The sequence below is a fragment of the Podarcis tiliguerta genome (genome assembly GCF_965153285.1).
Source record: "Podarcis tiliguerta genome assembly, chromosome: 13".
Lineage (NCBI taxonomy): Eukaryota > Metazoa > Chordata > Lepidosauria > Squamata > Lacertidae > Podarcis > Podarcis tiliguerta.
The window spans coordinates 47,502,063-47,521,219 of record NC_139546.1 but is presented as its reverse complement, the minus strand read 5'-3'; the positions used below and the strand labels follow the sequence as shown (position 1 = coordinate 47,521,219).

The following is a 19,157-nucleotide window of genomic DNA, read 5'->3' as shown; positions in this document are numbered from 1 at the left end:
CCCACCTCAAGTATTTCCATTAGACTTCCCCTACCAGCTGAATATTAAAACTTAAGTTCGAAATTTAGGCGTTGAAATCTTTCGGGATTTCTCTTGCCTGCATGCGGCTTTGAGAATCGGGTGAGAATTTCCATGGGCTGTATGTTGAGAAACGAAGGACTTTCCTCCCGGGTTTGCTTCAGTGTGGCCCAAGGAGAGAATTCTGGGAAAAAATTATAATAACGAATCATCGTTCCGTTTTTTGTTTTTGTGCTAGCCATAAGTCTAGCTTGTTTTCCCTCTGGAAGGAAAACTGCTGAGCTGATTGTATGGGTGCTTCTGCCTCAAGAACCCACAGCTGTTTATCCCCCCCCCCCTTAGAAATGTTTGTGCAAAATCACAACCTTGGTGCGAGACAAATCGCACAGGGAGCTTAGCAGTTTTCAGATTGCATGTAGTTGAGCTGTGGAACTCGCTGCCACAAGGCATAGTGATGGCCGCAGCGTTGAATGGCTTTAAGGGGTTTAGACAAATTCATGGACGATCTGCCTGCCATAATGGGTTATGTGCTACTGGTTGCTCGGAATCGCAGGTGAAGAGAGAGCGCTGTTGAGCTTAAGCCCTGCTTACAAGCTTCTGATATGCATCTGGTTGGCTGTTATGAAAACAGGATGCTTGAACAGGTGGACCTGTGTTCAGATCCAGCTGGGCTCATCTTATGCTCTTATCTAGGCAGCCCCACAGCACAGTGATGGTTAGGGCATCACAGCTCAATAACTGAGCACATGAATCGCTGGCGGAAGATTCAGGGTTCCCTGGCCTCTCCCATCAAAACAATATTTTAACTTGGATGACGGCTGGGAAAGCCTCTACTTTAGGTTCTGGACTCTTTTCAGACCAGGGATCTATCTAACTTTAGCCCAAAATTGCACGTGGGGACTGACACTTGCAAGGCGGTACTGCTTGTGCCATAACTCACTACGGGGCAGGCTGTAACCCAGGAGTGTAGCCTCTTGTCGGTAGTTTGTTGAACTACAAAGCCCATCATCCCCATCTCCGGTGACCAGGGATGATGGGAGTTGTAGTCCAACAGCAACAGTTTCTTCTGTCCATATGCAGGCATGGGGCTAATTATATGTATTATTGCAGAACTGGGCGTGAGACGCTCAACTCGGTTCAAGTTTCCTCTCAGCCGCAAACCCCGCAGGGTGACCTTGGGCCAGTCTCCCTCTCCCTGCCCCAACTTCCCAGGTGGACACACCTCGCAGGGTTGTTGTGCGATGATAAAATGTGCGTGTATGCTGCCCTGAGCTCCTTGGACGAAGGCAAACTTTTCACAAAGATTTATTTGCAAGGGCAACGTGTAAATGTTTGCATGTGGCTTTTGCTCCTCCAGGCCCGCCATTCGCAGTCACAGGAAGTTCTATCCCTGGAGCCTCCTCCCTGCTGCTGGGGCCCACTGGGAATGGTGGGAGGCAGGGACGCAAGGCAGGAGGCCAGCAGTAGGTGGCACCACAGCCAACAGCCGTTGCAACTGCAGACAATGCTAGGTAGAGACACTGAATTTTAGGTCTGCTCTTGCCTTCCTCCCTGTTGAGTTCTACCAAGATGAAAGAGATGGGAGCTGGCAGGCAAGGTCACTCGCTTCACAGGGTATATTGAGAAGGCCGTCAGATGGGCTGGCTGATGGCAGACTGAGGTCAGTCACAAAATCTGAGGTCACAAGATTTGGCAAGGTGCGAATTTAAAGGATTTTGTTCACTTATTGGCTCAGGAATTGCAAATCAGGGAAATCCTCAGGAAACTGCAAGCAGAAGAGAATTATAGATATCATATATGTTTGTGATGGGCAGGCCGGGGACGATAAACATGCCTATATTTTGTGTTTTTCACCTACAGTCATCCGGCCCCAGGTAGCCGATCTCCTGTGGAACCCTAGGAAAATAAAAAAGGTAAATATGAGGAGCTTCTGTCCAGGTGTAGTTGCTTTTGCGGGCAGGTGTTTTATTCACAGCTTGCTTTTTGCTGGCATCCAGATTGCAGCGTCTTCTAGGGTGAAGCACCAGACCTGTTTCTAAGGGGTGTTTTATTTTTAATTTTGAAAGCCCACAAGAGGGCAGAATACTTGCACAGGAGGCAGCGGCGTTCAGCACGGCGCAGTCCTCCCAATGTCCACTTGGGGGCAGCAGCTCCACAGCTTCCCTTTTGGAGAGGTGTGTTGGGCAATGTGGAGCTCCCCCCATGGGCATTTTGTGAACTGCATATATTGCATACCACCTCCTCATGGGGCGATGGTCCCCCCTGGTGGCTGGTTGGCAAATTGCACCATCCCCAACATTTGGGCCTTGAAGTCCCGGGTTTGAATCCTCACAGCTGCGAGGACGCCCCTGCTTGCTGCATTGTTGTTAACCTTGGAAATGTTCCCGTTTCAGCTCCAGCCATGTCTTCGGATGCCGAGATGGCCGACTTTGGCCCCGCAGCCCCTTACCTGCGCATGTCAGAGAAGCAGAGGATCGAGGCGCAGAACCGGCCTTTCGACATGAAGAAGGACGTCTTCGTGCCGGATGAGAAGCTGGAGTTCGTCAAGGCCAAGATCACGTCCAGGGATGGTGGCAAAGTCACCGCGGACACAGAGAACGGCAAGGTGCTGGGCTGTTTCTCGTGCTCTCATGCCCATCCCATCGTATAATAATAGTAATAATAATAATAATAATTTATTATTTGTACCCCGCCCATCTGGCTGGGTCTCCCCTGCCACTCTGGGCGGCTTCCAACAAAGATTAAAAATACATTAAAATGTCACACATTAAAAACTTCCCTGAACAGGGCTGCCTTCAGATGTCTTCTGAATGTCAGGTAGTTGTTTATCTCTTTGACATCTGGTGGGAGGGCGTTCCACAGGGCGGGCGCCACTACCAAGAAGGCCCTCTGCCTGGTTCCCTGTAACCTCACTTTTTGCAGGGAGGGAACCACCAGAAGGCCCTCGGAGCTGGATCTCAGTGAACGATGGGGGTGGAGATGCTCCTTCGGGTATACTGGGCCGAAGCCGTTTAGGGCTTTAAAGGTCAACACCAACACTTTGAATTGTGCTCGGAAACGTACTGGGAGCCAATGTAGTATCTCTTCTGCATGTTGTGCTCCAAAACTTCCAAAACTTTGGCATTAAAAAAATGCCTCCCAGGACCATCTTCCCTTCTGCCCGACACCATGACCCTGTGATCTCTCCTCTGTCTTTTTATAAATGCTGTTCCGGCCACCCACCTCCCCAGTGGTGCCAGCTGCTATGCCCTGACTGGGGGCTCCTAGTGCGGCTGCCCCTGTTCTGTCGAGCGGGCATCCCTGTCGTGTCCCTCCCATTTTCCATCTATGGCACGAGAGCCAGTGCGGTGTAGTGGTTAAGAGCGGTGGACTCGTAATCTGGTGAACCGGGTTCACGTCTCCGCTCCTCCACCTGCAGCTGCTGGGTGACCTTGGGCCAGTCACACTTCTTTGAAGTCTCTCAGCCCCACTTACCTCACGCAGTGTTTGTTGTGGGGGACGAAGGGAAAGGAGAATGTTAGCCGCTTTGAGACTCCTGAAGGGGAGTGAAAGGTGGGATATCAAATCCAAACTCTTCTTCTTCTTCCATGCTCTCCCCACTACCCAAGTAAAAAAAGAGGTGGTGTCCAATGCTAGTCCTACTCAGATTAGACCCATTGGAATCCGCGAACCTGAGTGGGGCCCGTTAACTTCATTGCATCTGCTCTGAGGAGGGCACTGGACGCAACCCGGTGGGTTCAATTTGGGGGGCCGTTTGGGGGAGGAAGGGGTTCGCTGTCCTTTGTGCGCCGCCTGTCCCGCTGGATTGAGGCTTCAATGCCTTCTCTCCACAGACGGTGACGGTGAAGGAAGACCAGATCATGCAGCAGAACCCGCCCAAGTTCGACAAGATCGAGGACATGGCCATGCTGACCTTCTTGCACGAACCTGCCGTCCTCTACAACCTCAAGGAGCGCTATGCCGCCTGGATGATCTATGTAAGTGGGCACAATCCTTCCTGGCACCCGGCAATCTGCCTTATCTCAAGTCAGGCCGTTTTGGGTCCGTGTAGCTCAGTATTAAGGGACGCGGGTGGCGCTGTGGGTTAAAAGACAGAGCCTAGCACTTGCCGATCAAAAGGTTGGCGGTTCGAATACCCGCGACAGGGTGAGCTCCCGTTGCTCGGTCCCTGCTCCTGCCAACCTAGCAGTTCGAAAGCACATCAAAGTTCAAGTAGATAAATAGGTACCACTCCGGCGGGAAGGTAAACGGTGTTTCCGTGCGCTGCTCTGGTTCGTCAGAAGCGGTTTAGTCATGCTGGCCACATGACCCGGAAGCTGTACGCCGGCTCTCTCGGCCAGTAAAGCGAGATGAGCGCCGCAACCCCAGAGTCGTTCACGACTGGACCTAATGATCAGGGGTCCCTTTACCTTTAGCTCAGTATCGGCAGCAGTGGATCTCCAGGGTTTCAGGCAGGCATTCTGAACCTGGGACCTGCATGCAAAGCAGGTGTCCTCTCCCAGAGCTACGGTCCTTCCATGTAGGAAACCTGCAGGCTTCTGGGTGACGCTGGACGACTCTTCCTCCCGTCCACCAGGACAGCCGCTGGGCTGAGAGGCATGGCAGACATTCCCCCTTACCTGGTACCTGAACATTATCCAGAATCTGCAATATTCCCACCTCGCTGGAGTGGACTTGTTGGGCACTGATAGTTAAGGGTGTCAAGAGAACCCTGCAGGATCAAACCAGAATTCCACCTGCCCCAGCTTTCGGCTTCCAACAGTGGACAGTCGTCGGGTTTCCTGGAAACCTGCAGGGCTGGTTAAATATAATAATTCCTGGCCTCCTGAGGTTCTCGGCTTCATTTCACAACCCACACCACCCTTCAAGTTTCTTGCCCTTTTAATTCCCCGCAAGACATCATTTTCTTACAGAACATCCTTCCTCCTCCCTCCTCCTCCCTTTCTCCTCTATAGACGTATTCCGGGCTCTTCTGCGTGACTGTCAACCCCTACAAGTGGTTGCCGGTCTACAACGCGGAAGTGGTGGCTGCCTACAGGGGGAAGAAGCGAAGCGAAGCCCCTCCCCACATCTTCTCCATCTCTGACAACGCCTATCAGTATATGCTGACAGGTAAGGAAAAGGGGGAAGGGATGCGGGTGGCGCTGTGGTCTAAACCACTGAGTCTCTTGGGCTTGCCAATCGGAAGGTTGGCAGTTCGGTCCCTGCACCTGCCAACCTAGCAGTTCGAAAGCACGTCAAAGTGCAAGTAGATAAATAGGTACCACTCCGGCGGGAAGGTAAACGGTGTTTCCATGCGCTGCTCTGGTTTCGCTAGAAGCGGCTTAGTCATGCTGGCCACATGACCCGGAAACACTGTCTGTGGACAAACATCGGCTCCCTCGGCCAGTAAAGCGAGATGAGCGCAGCAACCCCAGAGTCGTTCACGACTGGACCTAACGGTCAGGGGTCCCTTTACCTTTACCTTTTAAGGAAAAGGGGGAGGCTGCAGAAACACTCTGTGTGTGTGTGTGTGTGTGTGTGTGTGTGTGTGTGTGTGTTGGCAAGAAACTGGGGAGCAAAAATCCTGCTTTGCTATTTTCCACTTCCTATTTCTTCTGTGTTTTCTCCCTTTCCATTTTCCCCTCCTCTCTTTCCTTTTAACTCTTCTCTCTCTCTCTCTCTCTCTCTCTCTCTCTCTCTCTCTCTCTCTAGATCGCGAGAACCAGTCTATTCTGATCACGTAAGTCCTCCCTTCCCTTCCCCTCTCCTTTCTGTTTCTCCCTACAAAGTCTCCAGAACACCCCTAGGAAGCTGGCTTTGCCCTAGTCAGACCTAGCTCCATATTGCCTGCACTGACTGGCAACAGCTCCTCAGCATTTTCCTGCAGGGTTCTTTTGCAGCCGGGGAATGAACCTGGGATCCCCTGCATGGTAGCGCTTGAGACTCTTCATCTCAGGGTTGTGGGTTCAAGGCCCATGTTGGGCAAAAGATTCCTGGACTGCAGGGGGTTGGACTAGATAGCCCCCGACTCCCTTCCAATTCTATGATTCTATAACATCTGCAAAGCAGATGTTATGGCCCTTCCACCCTAAAACCTGCCATTCTATCTAAGGCTGCCTCTTGGTCTATTCATTTTATTTCATAAAATTTATATACTGCTTGATTTTATTTTTAAACCCTCCAAGTGGTTGGGCCATCAGCTCTTGACACTGCTGTTTTGGCTGTCTCCATCAAAATAATAATAATAATAATAATAATAATAATAATAATAATAATAATAATAATTTATACCCTGCCCATCTGCCTGGGTTTCCCTGTCTGGGCGGCTCCCAACAGAATATTAAAAATACGATAAAACATCGAACATTAAAAAATTCCCTAAACAGGTCTTCCCTAAAACCCATTGACACCATGGCAAACCTCCAGCTCACTCTCATTCCCCCTTTTGTCATTTGCCCTGTTCTGTCTCTAGACGGAACTATTGCTTCCTCACCTGGTCTCCTGGGGTGAGCAGCAAGAATTGGCCAGGTGACCATCTGAGCAAGGAAGATTCACAAAATTGGGTGGTTCTCCCTCTCCGCTGCTGTTGTTTGTGCCACAGACTTAACTATTAAAAATCGGGTTCCTTGCCTTTGTTGATTCTCTGCAAAGCTACAATACTACTCCTTATTTGCAACACAAAATGGTTAATGCTGTAGTGGCAGTCCACGACGCTTGTATTCTTAAGAACAGCCATGGTATATTAGAATAATAAATTACATTTTTTTAAAATACCCTTGATTTTGGGGTAGGGGGATTACTCGAGAGCCACTGGAAGTGGGATGAGGATGTAGCTGATCAATCAGTTGATCAGTCTACAAACACACCCGCTCTTCAGCCTCGTTTTTCTGCCCCACAGCGGAGAATCCGGGGCAGGGAAGACTGTCAACACCAAGCGTGTCATCCAGTACTTTGCGGTGATCGCTGCCATCGGCGACCGGACCAAGAAGGAGCAAGCCGCGGCTACCGGCAAGGTGACCGTTTTGTCTGCCTCTGGCTTCTTGTAGTGGTAGCTGGTCTCCTCCAGGGCTGGTAGGGCAGAAGAACAGGAGACGAACACCAGGTGGCGCCAGAGAAAATGATAGGTGGAACCACCCACCCCCTGATTGGCTAGAGGTGAAGCAGGCAGGCAGGGAGGGCTAGCTGACAGCCTAAAGGACCAGCTGGCTGCCTTCCTCACCTAGACCACGTGAAAAGCAGCCCGACCACAGCTACTCAGAGCTTCAAGCAGGCAACAAAAGCCAGAGGGGCAAGGAAGAAGGAGCTGGCACTGTCCACGGACTTCTGTCGTCGTATCTTTCCCACTGCTAACCACGTTCCCTTCTCCTCCTGCTCCTCCGGCCTCTAAGCTGTTTGCTGATATTATATTCATATCCCACCTTTGCTCCAAGATGTTCCCCTCCACATTTTACCCCTGTGAGGTAGGCTCGGCTGACAGATGGTGACTGGCCCGAGATAATAATAATAATAATAATTATCACACAGCGAGCTTTCTGGCCCAGAGGGGAGTTGAACCCTGGTCTACCAAGTCCAAGTCTGGCACCATGAAACCTCACTGGTCTTCACGTGTTTAAGCAGGCATTCCCCAAATCTGATGACTCAAACCTCCTCCTTCCATTGTTTTGGTTGCTATTCTAAATGGGCTTCCTTTATTGTACATTGCAATTATAGATTTTATTCAAGTCTGCTATATAGTGGTACCTCGGGTTACAGATGCTTCAGGTTACAGACTCCGTTAACCCAGAAATAGTACCTCGGGTTAAGAACTTTGCTTCGGGATGAGAACAGAAATCGTGTGGCGGCAGGCCCCATTAGCTAAAGTGGTACCTCAGGTCAAGAACAGTTTCAGGTTAAGAATGGACCTCCAGAACGAATTAAGTTCTTAACCCGAGGTACCACTGTATGTGTATATAGATACAAATATATTGGTTTTAGACTTGTAAGCCACTTTTGGTGATGAAGAGGCATGCAAATGAATAAGGAATAATAATGAGCTGGTAGAGAGAGTGTTTCTAACCTTTCGCTCTACCGACAGGGGACTCTGGAAGATCAAATCATCCAGGCCAACCCTGCTCTGGAGGCCTTCGGGAATGCCAAGACCTTGCGGAACGACAACTCGTCCCGATTTGTGAGTGTCACTCGAGAGGGAATTTGAGGCAGGGGCGAGGGGGGGGGAAACACTGCCCAAATAACTGCCTACGAGGTTGCATAATCCCATATAGGCCCACTCAAGTCGCTTCCACCTGCAGAACTGACACTGCTACAGGGGCCCAACAACCCTCGTTCTGCGATGGTGAGAAACAGATCTTTTAGTGCTTCAGCTTCCAACCTATGGAACTCCCTGCCTCTTGACACCAGAGGACTCGTTTCAGCATCTGCTAAACGCATTTCTGTCTAGGCAAGAATCCCCAGAGATTTAGAACACTGCTGTGTTTTAATATGTTCTTGTCTTATCATTTACTTATTATTTTTTTGAATGTTTTGGATTGCTTGGTTAGAGCTGATTGTGCCAAGGTTGCAGGTTAAATCCCCGTATGGGACAGCTGCGTGATTCTTTGAAATATGATTCTTTGAAATAGCTGTTCCGAACTGCTTTTACTGATAATTTCATTGTTCTATTCTTTTTTGTTTCTCCTGCCATCAAGTGGCATATATTTGGGGAGGGGAGAATGAAACCAATAGATAATTATTATTTGCGCTCCCTCCTCCCTGCCTGCACCTCCTGCTCAGTTTCTTCTTTTCTCTTCCAGGGCAAATTCATCCGGATCCATTTTGGGGCGACGGGGAAGCTGGCCTCAGCCGACATAGAGACCTGTGAGTTTGCCAAAGGCCTGTCCTTCTTTCCTTCTCCTGATCTCTGGCCCTCCTCCCTGAATTAACGTAAGGTCACGAGTAAGGCCCTGCTGGCCAGATCAGGCCAGTGGTCCACCTAGCCCACCCCTTGTTCTCACCTGTGGGAACCCCCCTAAAACGCAGAACCTGAGTGCAAGAGCATCTTCGCCTCTTGTGGTTCCCAGCTGCTCATATTGCCTCCAACAGTGGAGACGGAAGTTTGGCTAGAAGCCTGTATCCTCCATGAATTTTTTCCCCTTTCGCTGTTGCTCCTCCATTTCAACTGCCCCGCCTTCTCTTCCTCTTAATTCCTCAGACCTCCTGGAAAAGTCCCGGGTCATCAATCAGCTGAAAGCTGAGAGGAACTACCACATCTACTACCAAATCTTGTCCAACAAGAAGCCGGAGCTCCTGGGTGAGTTGCTGCAAAGGAGAGCCACTCTTCTGGCCCGGGTCTGAGATCTTGTTCTGTGCGCGGAAGAAATCTAAGCCTGGCTAGAACGGCGGTAGGGCACCTGGTCTGCGGGCAGAAGGTCCTAGGGTCATCTGCACAGTAGAGATGAGAGAGATTCCCTGCCTGAAAGGCTGCCAGTCAGAGTAGACAATGCTGAGCTACAGCATAGGTCGGCAAACTAAGGTAATTAGGTACAGAAAAAATAGGGGGAAATTGGAAATTTAAAAAATATATATTAAAAATACAGTGGTGCCTCGCAAGACGAAAAGAATCCGTTCCGCGAGTCTCTTCATCTAGCGGTTTTTTTGTCTTGCGAAGCAACCCTATTAGCGGATTAGTGCTATTAGCGGTTTAGCGGCTATTAGCGGCTATTAAAGGCTTAAGGGATTAGCGGATTAGCTGCTAAAAGGCTATTAGCAGCTTAGTGCCTTAGAAAAAGGGGGTGGGGAGAGGAAAAAAATCGCAGGAACTCGCAAGACGTTTTCGTCTTGCGAAGCAAGCCCATAGGAAATTCGTTTTGCGAAGCGCCTCCAAAACGGAAAACCCTTTCGTCTAGCGGGTTTTCCGTCTTGCAAGGCATTCGTCTTGCGGGGCACCACTGTAAAAGGGACAATCTTCCTTTTGCCTTATTCCCTGCCCAATGCCTTTCCTTCCCAGACATGATGCTGGTAACCAATAACCCGTACGACTACGCCTTCATCTCCCAAGGAGAGACCACAGTGCCGTCCATTGATGACGCTGAGGAGCTGCTGGCCACCGACGTGAGTAGCTGGGGTTGGGGGACAGAAGCCGTATTCCAAGCGAGTCACCCACCCCTCGCGGCCGTGTGAGCAGCAACGCCCAACCCTCCCTTTGCTTCCTCCTCCCGCAGAGTGCCTTTGACGTCTTAGGCTTCACCCAGGAAGAGAAGAACTCCATCTACAAGCTGACGGGCGCCATCATGCACTACGGAAACATGAAGTTCAAACAGAAGCAGCGCGAGGAGCAGGCAGAGCCCGACGGCACAGAAGGTGAGGGAGGATGCTCGCGATGGACCGCAATCGAGGCAAATGAATGCTGGGTGCTCTGTCCCAGCCTTCCCCAACCTGATGCCTCCTTTGCGTCAAGAAAACAGAACCCCACAACTTGTGTAAATTACAGATACGTGTATATGCAGATAGGGACGCGGGTGGCGCTGCGGGTTAAACCACAGAGCCTAGGACTTGCCGATCAGAAGGTCGGCGGTTCAAATCCCCGCGACGGGGTGAGCTCCCGTTGCTCGGTTGCTGCTCCTGCCAACCCAGCAGTTCAAAAGCACATCAAAGTGCGAGTAGATAAGTAGGTACCGCTCTGGCGGGAAGGTAAGCGGCATTTCCGTGCGCTGCTCTGGTTCGCCAGAAGCGGCTGAGTCATGCTGGGCACATGACCCAGAAGCTGCACGCCGGCTCCCTCGGCCAATAAAGCGAAATGAGCGCCGCAACCCCAGAGTCGGCCACAACTGGACCTAATGGTCAGGGGTCCCTTTACCTTTTGTTTTGGCAAATCCTGGGCAGGAGTCACGTGGGGCAATGAAACCCTCCTGCAGCTGGAGAAATTCCAGCTGCCTCTCTTATTCATTAATTTATTCATCCAAATAATAATGATAGTTTATTTCTACCCCACCCATCTGGCTGCGTTTCCCCAGCCACTCTGGGCGGCTTTCAACAGAACATTAAAAACACGATCAAACATCAAAAACTTCCCTAAAGATTTCATCATACTTTGCCTGCTGCCTCCACCCTGTTTCTAGCCTTGATCATTTTAATAATTTTAAATGGAATTTAAATGAAAGGAGGCTCTCTCGGTTTCCTGACACATAGCAGAAGTCGGTAGCAGAATGCTGTGCATACTCAGAGCGCCCCCAAGAGGTTGGGAAAGGTGGGCTCACTTCCTTCGGGGGGTCTGCCTTTGATGTTGCCTCGCTTTTGGAATCCCTTCTGTCTTTTCTACTGCTGTTCCTCAACCAAGGTGCATCAATAGGAGTATAGCATCTAGATCAAGGGAAGTTATAGTGCCACTGTATTCTGCTCTGGTCAGACCTCACCTGGAGTACTGTGTCCAGTTCTGGGCACCACAGTTCAAGAAGGACACTGACAAACTGGAACGCGTCCAGAGGAGGGCAACCAAAATGGTCAAAGGCCTGGAAACGATGCCTTATGAGGAACGGCTAAGGGAGCTGGGCATGTTTAGCCTGGAGAAGAGGAGGTTAAGGGGTGATAGGATAGCCATGTTCAAATATATAAAAGGATGTCACATAGAGGAGGGAGAAAGGTTGTTTTCTGCTGCTCCAGAGAAGCGGACACGGAGCAATGGATCCAAACTACAAGAAAGAAGATTCCACCTAAACATTAGGAAGAACTTCCTGACAGTAAGAGCTGTTCGACAGTGGAATTTGCTGCCAAGGAGTGTGGTGGAGTCTCCTTCTTTGGAGGTCTTTAAGCAGAGGCTTGACAACCATATGTCAGGAGTGCTCTGATGGTGTTTCCTGCTTGGCCCTTGTGGTCTCTTCCAACTCTATGATTCTATGATTCTATGAAGGTGAGCCATGGTGTAATTGAGTGGTTTCCTCCCCACCCCACCCCCTGCCCCAATTCTGAATTTCCAGAAGCCGACAAGTCTGCCTACCTGATGGGCCTGAACTCAGCCGACCTGCTCAAAGGTCTCTGCCACCCCAGGGTCAAAGTTGGGAATGAGTACGTCACCAAAGGGCAAAATGTCCAACAGGTGAGACACAGTCCTGGGTGTGAAATGTGTGTGGGCATTCCTTCGAGGTTTTGAAAGCCGCAAGTTGCCCCCTTGAACTTCCCAGATTTGTTTTAGCTGGTTAATGAGATGCACCTCTCTCTCTCCCCTCCCCCCTTCTTAAAAAAACAACCCAGGTGTACTACTCGACCGGAGCCCTGGCCAAGTCCGTATATGAGAAAATGTTCAACTGGATGGTGACCAGGATCAATGTCACGCTGGAAACCAAGCTTCCGCGACAGTATTTCATTGGGGTGCTGGACATTGCTGGTTTTGAGATCTTCGATGTAAGTGGTTCTCTTCCAAGGAGAATCCATTTTGAGTCCCGTATTTTTCACTCATAAGATGCACCAGACCACAAGACGCAAATGGTTTTTGGAGGAGGAAAACAAGAAAAAAAAAATTCTGAATCTCAGAAGCCAGAACAGCAAGAGGGATCGCTGCGCAACGAAAGCAGAGATCCCTCTTGCTGCTCTGGCTTCTGGGATAGCTGCGCAGCCTGCATTCGCTCCATAAGACGCACACACATTTCCCCTTACTTTTTAGGAGGGAAAAAGTGAGTCTTATAGAGCAAAAAATACGGTAAATAACTGGGTGGTCCAGCTTGGCTTTGCCAGGTGGAAACCAGGAAAGAGGAATGGGTGGTCCAGCGTGACCGACAAATAACCGTCTGGTCCCCATTTCTGCAGGCATTATTATTATTATTATTATTATTATTATTATTATTATTATTACTACTACTACTACTTCCACCCACTCATGAATCTATGCAAAATAGTTCATGAGGTAATTTTCAGAAGGCTTCCTGCAAAGACTGGCAGCCTTCAACATCACTTCTGGCTAGTGAGCCAGTGTGCTGGAGCAGTTAAGAGTTCCAGACTAGGACCCGGGAGACCAGGGTTCGAGTCCCTGCTCAGCCATGAAGCTCACTGAGTGCACCCATCACTGCCTCTCAGCCTAAGCTACCTCACAGGGTTGTTGCAGGGATGGATTGAAAAGGAGGGGGAGACCTCTATGTGACCACCTTGGCTCCTTATGAGGAAAAAGGTTGGTTAAGACACATAAGTAGAGGGAGACAACCTGGAGGGGAGGACAGATTGCCAGCCCTTGATTTCCTTTCCCCCCTTCTCTCTTCCCAGTTCAACAGCTTTGAGCAGCTCTGCATCAACTTCACCAACGAGAAGCTGCAGCAGTTCTTCAACCACCACATGTTTGTGCTGGAGCAGGAAGAGTACAAGAAAGAAGGGATTGAGTGGGTCTTCATCGACTTCGGCATGGACCTCCAGGCCTGCATCGACCTCATCGAGAAGGTGCCTCCTTGCCTCCGGCACGCCCTCCTTAGTCCCCAAAGGGCAACTTTCATTCATTTACAGTGGTGCCTCGCAAGACGAAAAGAATCCGTTCTGCGAGTCTCTTTGTCTTGCGGTTTTTTCGTCTTGCGAAGCAAGCCCATAGAGAAATTCGTCCTGCGAAGCACCTCTGAAAACGGAAAACCCTTTCGTCTTGCGGGTTTTCCATCTTGTGAGGCATTCGTCTTGCGGGGCACCACTGTACGCCTAAGTTGGGGCAATTGTCTCCCAGAGTGGGCAAGGTTGTCGATAGGTAGGGCAGTAAGAGATTGAAGGTAAAGGTAAAGGGACCCCTGACCGTTAGGCCCAGTCGGGGCCGACTCTGGGGTTGCGACGCTCATCTTGCTTTACTGGCCGAGGGAGCCGCCGTACAGCTTCCGGGTCATGTGGCCAGCATGACTAAGCCGCTTCTGGTGAACCAGAGCAGCGCATGGAAATGCCGTTTACCTTCCCGCTGGAGCGGTACCTATTTATCTACTTGCACTTTGATGTGCTTTCGAACTGCTAGGTTGGCGGGAGCAGGGACCGAGCAACAGGAACTCACCCCATCGTGGGGATTCGAACTGCCGACCTTCTGATCGGCAAGCCCTAGGCTCTGTGGTTTAACCCACAGCACCACCCGCATCCCATGATTGTAGAATCATGGAATTGTGGGGTTGAGACATCCATTCCAACCCCCTGATGTACAGCTAAAGAATCTCTTCCAGGGGGTCATCCAACCTCTGTTTAAAAACCTCCAATGATTACTAGATCTGTCTATTTCTCTTCCATCTCAGTTTCACATGTGCCACAATCATAGGCCCATTCCATACCATGGATTTTTCAAAAGAATGCATGGGAAATTTGCATTTGTCCACCTTTCATGCACAATTCTTCCCCTGGGAATGTGCGTTTTTGTATCCTCTTCAGCACCCAGCTCCAAAAATATGCATCCCCCCCACGCATTTTAAAAATGAAAAATGCATTCAGTGGTACCTTGGTTCTTAAACGTAATCCGTTCAGGAAGTCTGTTCCAAAACCAAAGTGTTCCAAAACCAAGGCATATTTTGCCATAGAAAGTAATGCAAAACAGATTAATCTGTTCCAAACTTTTAAAAACAACCCCTAAAACAGCAATTTAACATGAATTTTACTATCTAATGAGACCGTTGATCCATAAAATGAAAGCAATAATCAATGTACTATATTATTATTATAAATGATAAAAATTAAAATTAATTTTTTCCCTTACCTGCACTGATGATACTCATTGCTTTTATCCATTTTCGCAGTCACACAATCAGTCGATCAGTAGTTGAACTGGGTTCCACATGGTCACAAAAATAAATTAACCGAAAAAGCCTCAGAAACTAAAACGCAAAATAAATAGCAAAAACAAAAGCGGCAAACTTAATCCATTCTGGAAGTCCATTTGACTTCCGAAATGTTTGAAAACCAAGGCTCAGCTTCTGATTGGTGCAGGCGCCCTGGAAACAAGAGCCGCATCAGATGTTTGGCTTCCGAAAAACGTTCAAAAACCAGAAAAAATACTTCCAGGTTTTTGACGTTTGGGAACCAAGGGTCTGACTACCAAGGTGTTTGAGAACTAAGGTACCACTGTATTTTTATATACATTTATTGGTGCCGAGAATGCATGGTGATGTTCGGACTTCTGCAAAATCCACTTAATAGTTGTGTTCCAATCTGCACATTCAGTCTGCGACCGGCAAATCAAGCTGGCCCTTTTCCAAAAGCAGCCTGGACAAATTTCCCCTCCATCCCTAAACGAGGGGAACCACCTGAGGTCATCCGGATGCCCTTACATATGAACCTGTTGCCTCCACAGTCTGCACAGTCAGAGTATTCCTTTGTCAGTGTTGGGAGGTTTTAAAGCAGAGCTTGGATGGCTGCCTGCCAGGGATTCTTCCTGTGTTTCACGGGGCTGGACTAGATGGCCCTTCCGACTCTACCACTCTTCAATTACATGCCGCTGCTGCTCTTTATGGCGAATGCCATAAAGAGAAGCGCCGTGGCTCAGTGGTGGAATACCTGCTTTGCATGCAGAAGGTCCAGTCCCTGGCCTCTCTCTGTGCTGGGCCTGGGGGTAACCCGTGAAACACGGTCCAGGACCGGTCCAGAATCTGAAGGTTCTGCTGGGAGACAGTCCGACAGGGCCAAGGCAGGACATGAGGCAGGAAACCAGGCAAGGACAGGTACAGGATCTCAGGCAGAATCTAGCATACAGCAATATTGCTCCCACAACCTGGGGCAGGGTCCAACAGCCTTTTATATTTGTCGGGGTAACAGCCGGTCCTGATCCCCTGACGACTCACCTCCCTGATTCACCTGAGCACTCCTCCTGTGAGTACTCAGGTCTCTCCTTCTCTCAGACCTTAGTCTCTGCAGCTCGGGAGACGTCGGTGGGTTACTAGACCCAGGGGCTGCCTCAGCCTCCCCTGACCCAACTGGTAGTGGAGCAGCTGTAAGTGATGGCCCAACTGGAGGCAACGAGGTCATCCCCACATCTGGAGCCAGGGCAGGCTCAGGTCCCTGACTCGGCCCAGCTGGTGTTTGTTGCAGGGGAACCTGTACAGACTGGGACTCTTCAGGATCCGGCCCCAGACTTGGTTCAGATGATGCCTGAGGCAAAGGATCTGGTGCAGACTGAGTCTCCTCTGGTTCCAAGTCTGAGCCCAAGTCCCAGGCCATCACACTCTCCCTGCTCAGCTTCTGTGCAATCAAAATCCTGGGGTGCCGCTGCCAGTCCGTGTAGGCAGTATTGAGCTAGGTGGACCCAATGGCCTAGCTCAGCATAAGGCAGCTGCCTCCATCCATAGCAACCGCCACGGGGCGGAACTGCCTGCTGGTGCCTCCTCCTCGCCCTTCATCCCCTGATGCCTGGTCCTCTTCCACAGCCCATGGGTATCATGTCCATCCTGGAGGAAGAGTGCATGTTCCCCAAGGCCACCGACATGACCTTCAAGGCCAAGCTGTACGACAACCACCTGGGCAAGTCAGCCAATTTTGGGAAGCCCCGCAACATCAAGGGCAAGCCGGAGGCCCATTTCTCCCTCATGCACTATGCCGGCACCGTCGACTACAACATCAACCACTGGCTGCAGAAGAACAAGGACCCCCTCAACGAAACCGTGGTGGGGCTCTACCAGAAGTCGTCCCTCAAGCTCCTGGCTCATCTCTTCGCCAACTACACCGGATCGGACGCACGTAAGGGAGGGAACGGAAGGGGGCAAGTCTGGGCTGTCCGCATCCCAAACTCCATTCCGGTCCGTGAGATTGGATCTACAGAAAACCAAAGGCTCTGGTTTGGAGTCATTCGCTTTAATACTATGGCAGCCCAGTGACTCTCAGTCAGCGTGGCTGTTAGAGTGTGGGAATAGGACCTGGGAGACTGGGGTTCGAATTCCCGCTCTGCCACAAGTTTTCCTGGGCGATGTTGGGCCTGTTGCTCGCTCTCAGCCCGACCTACCAGGGCACGCGAATGAAAGCAAAACGCAAACTGGGTGCCTGCCCACATCGCATTGCGATGAAAACAAAACAGTGTTATGTATTTGTAATAAAAATCAGCAGCCCTTCGTCAGCCTCATGCCCTGCCCTTGTCACAGCGCATATAGTTTCAAGCCAGCCACCAATAATAATAATAATAATAATAATAATAAATTTTATTTATACCCCGCCCTCCTCAGCCAAGACCGGGCTCAGGGCGGCTAACAACCAATAATAAAAACAAGTTGATTAAAATACAACTTAAAAAACAAGATTAAAATACAACATTAAAACATTAAGATGCAACCTCTTCACAGGAGGAGAAAGGAAAAAAGAAAGAGGGGAGGGAATCAAATTGAGTCTAAGCCAAAGGCCAGGCGGAACAACTCTGTCTTACAGGCCCTGCGGAAAGAAATCGGATCCTGCAGGGCCCTGGTCTCATGAGGCAGAGCGTTCCACCAAGTCGGGGCCAGTGTTGAAAAGGCCCTGGCTCTGGTTGAGGCTAATCTGACTTCCTTAGGGCCCAGGACCTCTAGGGTGTTGCTATTTATGGACCTTGAGGCTCTCCGTGGGGCATACCAGGAGAGGCGGTCCCGTAGGTACGAGGGTCCTAGGCCGTGAAGGGCTTTAAATTCATGGGAGTCCTCTCCAACCATGTAGATATTTGAGCGGTAGCGGGGGAAGCCTGTGACCCTCTCCTTTTGGATCCCACACCTCCCTGATTAATGCACTCCGGTATTTCTTCACCTATGCTCACCCTTTAGGCTGCATCTTGAATCCCCGTTTTTCTCTCTCCAAACAGCTCCTGATTCCAAGGGGAAAACGACCCACAAAAAGAAGGGCTCTTCCTTCCAGACCGTGTCTGCTCTGCACCGGGTGAGGATATCCTGAGGCCAGCTTGCTTGGAGAGGCTGGCAGCACCATCCTTAGGCGGCAGCCCTTGGGCTGTGCTTTTTCCTTACTCCTGGGGCTCCTCTGCTTCCTTGCACCCCTTTCCCCAGAGGAGGATGAGCTTCTGTGGTGGGCTTCCTCTGGTTGCAACGCTCTCCTTAGGTCTACTTGCCCCATCACCACCAATCTTGTCGGCTGCCTGGAAACAAAAGGGTTTGTTGTTGTTGTTGTTTAGTCGTTCAGTCATGTCCGACTCTTCGTGACCCCCTGGACTAGAGTACGACAGGCACTCCTGTCTTCCACTGCCACCCGCAGTTTGGTCAGATTCATGTTTGTAGCTTCGAGAACACTGTCTAACCATCTCGTCCTCTGTCGTCCCCTTCTCCTTGTGCCCTCCATCTTTCCCAACATCAGGGTCTTTTCCAGGGAGTCTTCTCTTCTCATGAGGTGGCCAAAGTATTGAAGCCTCAGCTTCACGATCTGTCCTTCCAGTGAGCACTCAGGGCTGATTTCCTTCAGAATGGATGCATTTGATCTTCTTGCAGTCCATGGGACTCTCAAGAGTTTCCTCCAGCACCATAATTCAAAAGCGTCACTTCTTCGGCGATCAGCTTTCTTTATGGTCCAGCTCTCACTTCCATACATCACTACTGGGAAAACCATAGCTTTTACTATACGGACCTTTGTTGGCAAAAGGGGTTACAAGGATGTTATTGGGGGACCCAGTGAGGCCTGAGCCAAACTTGCCATGTTGCTCCCATCGCCCAAACTTCCCTTCAGTGGAGGCCACTGAGAGCTCCCACAACGAGGACCAAGTGGACAAACGCATCTCTTCTCCCCAGCCACTGACTTATGTCCATCTCGATCTTTTCTTATTTCTTCTCATTCCATCCCAGCCTCTTCTACATTATGTTTTGGACTTCTTTTCCCCCCTCCTTTTTGGCGATCACTCGTACTCGAGTAAGATTGTCTTCCATGAACACGGTCTTAACAGTGAGTCTGTGACTGTGGAGGCCAATTCTGGATCCACACGTCCTTCCACAGTGGGGAAATTGGTTTCTGGGCAGGAGCTGATTACAGTGAGGGTTTGCCTAATGTGCCTTCCTCTTAGCACAGCCTTTCTCAACCTGTGAGCAAGGCCAGAGCTCAGGGATGATGGGAGTTGTAGTCCAACAACATCTGGGGACCCACAGGTTGAGAACTGCTGTCTTAGCACGTTTCTCTCTTTTGTCCAGAGTTCGAGCGTCTTCAAAGTCCTTGACACCTTTAATAAACGCTGTTCTCCAACTAGAGCGCTTGCAGGCCAATATTTCCCAGTTGTCAGTGTTTATACTACATTTTTTAAAGAT

The 19,157-nt window shown here is 50.1% G+C and overlaps 1 protein-coding gene across 2 annotated transcripts in view; it reads left to right on the top strand.

The window, feature by feature from the left end:
* LOC310662844 (myosin-7) overlaps nt 1–19,157 on the top strand; it is a 44,294-nt gene that overhangs the window by 1,142 nt on the left and 23,995 nt on the right. For both annotated transcript variants that reach the window (XM_083410012.1, XM_083410013.1), the window contains exons 2-17: nt 1,879–1,931; nt 2,412–2,623; nt 3,852–3,995; nt 4,974–5,130; nt 5,713–5,740; nt 6,899–7,013; nt 8,075–8,167; nt 8,790–8,853; nt 9,188–9,286; nt 9,983–10,086; nt 10,197–10,335; nt 11,949–12,067; nt 12,223–12,372; nt 13,225–13,395; nt 16,329–16,638; nt 17,720–17,793. In XM_083410012.1, the coding sequence (XP_083266138.1) occupies nt 2,420–2,623; nt 3,852–3,995; nt 4,974–5,130; nt 5,713–5,740; nt 6,899–7,013; nt 8,075–8,167; nt 8,790–8,853; nt 9,188–9,286; nt 9,983–10,086; nt 10,197–10,335; nt 11,949–12,067; nt 12,223–12,372; nt 13,225–13,395; nt 16,329–16,638; nt 17,720–17,793 (1,971 nt within the window). In that variant the 5' untranslated portion in view covers nt 1,879–1,931; nt 2,412–2,419. The remainder of the gene's footprint in view (nt 1–1,878; nt 1,932–2,411; nt 2,624–3,851; nt 3,996–4,973; nt 5,131–5,712; nt 5,741–6,898; nt 7,014–8,074; nt 8,168–8,789; nt 8,854–9,187; nt 9,287–9,982; nt 10,087–10,196; nt 10,336–11,948; nt 12,068–12,222; nt 12,373–13,224; nt 13,396–16,328; nt 16,639–17,719; nt 17,794–19,157) is intronic.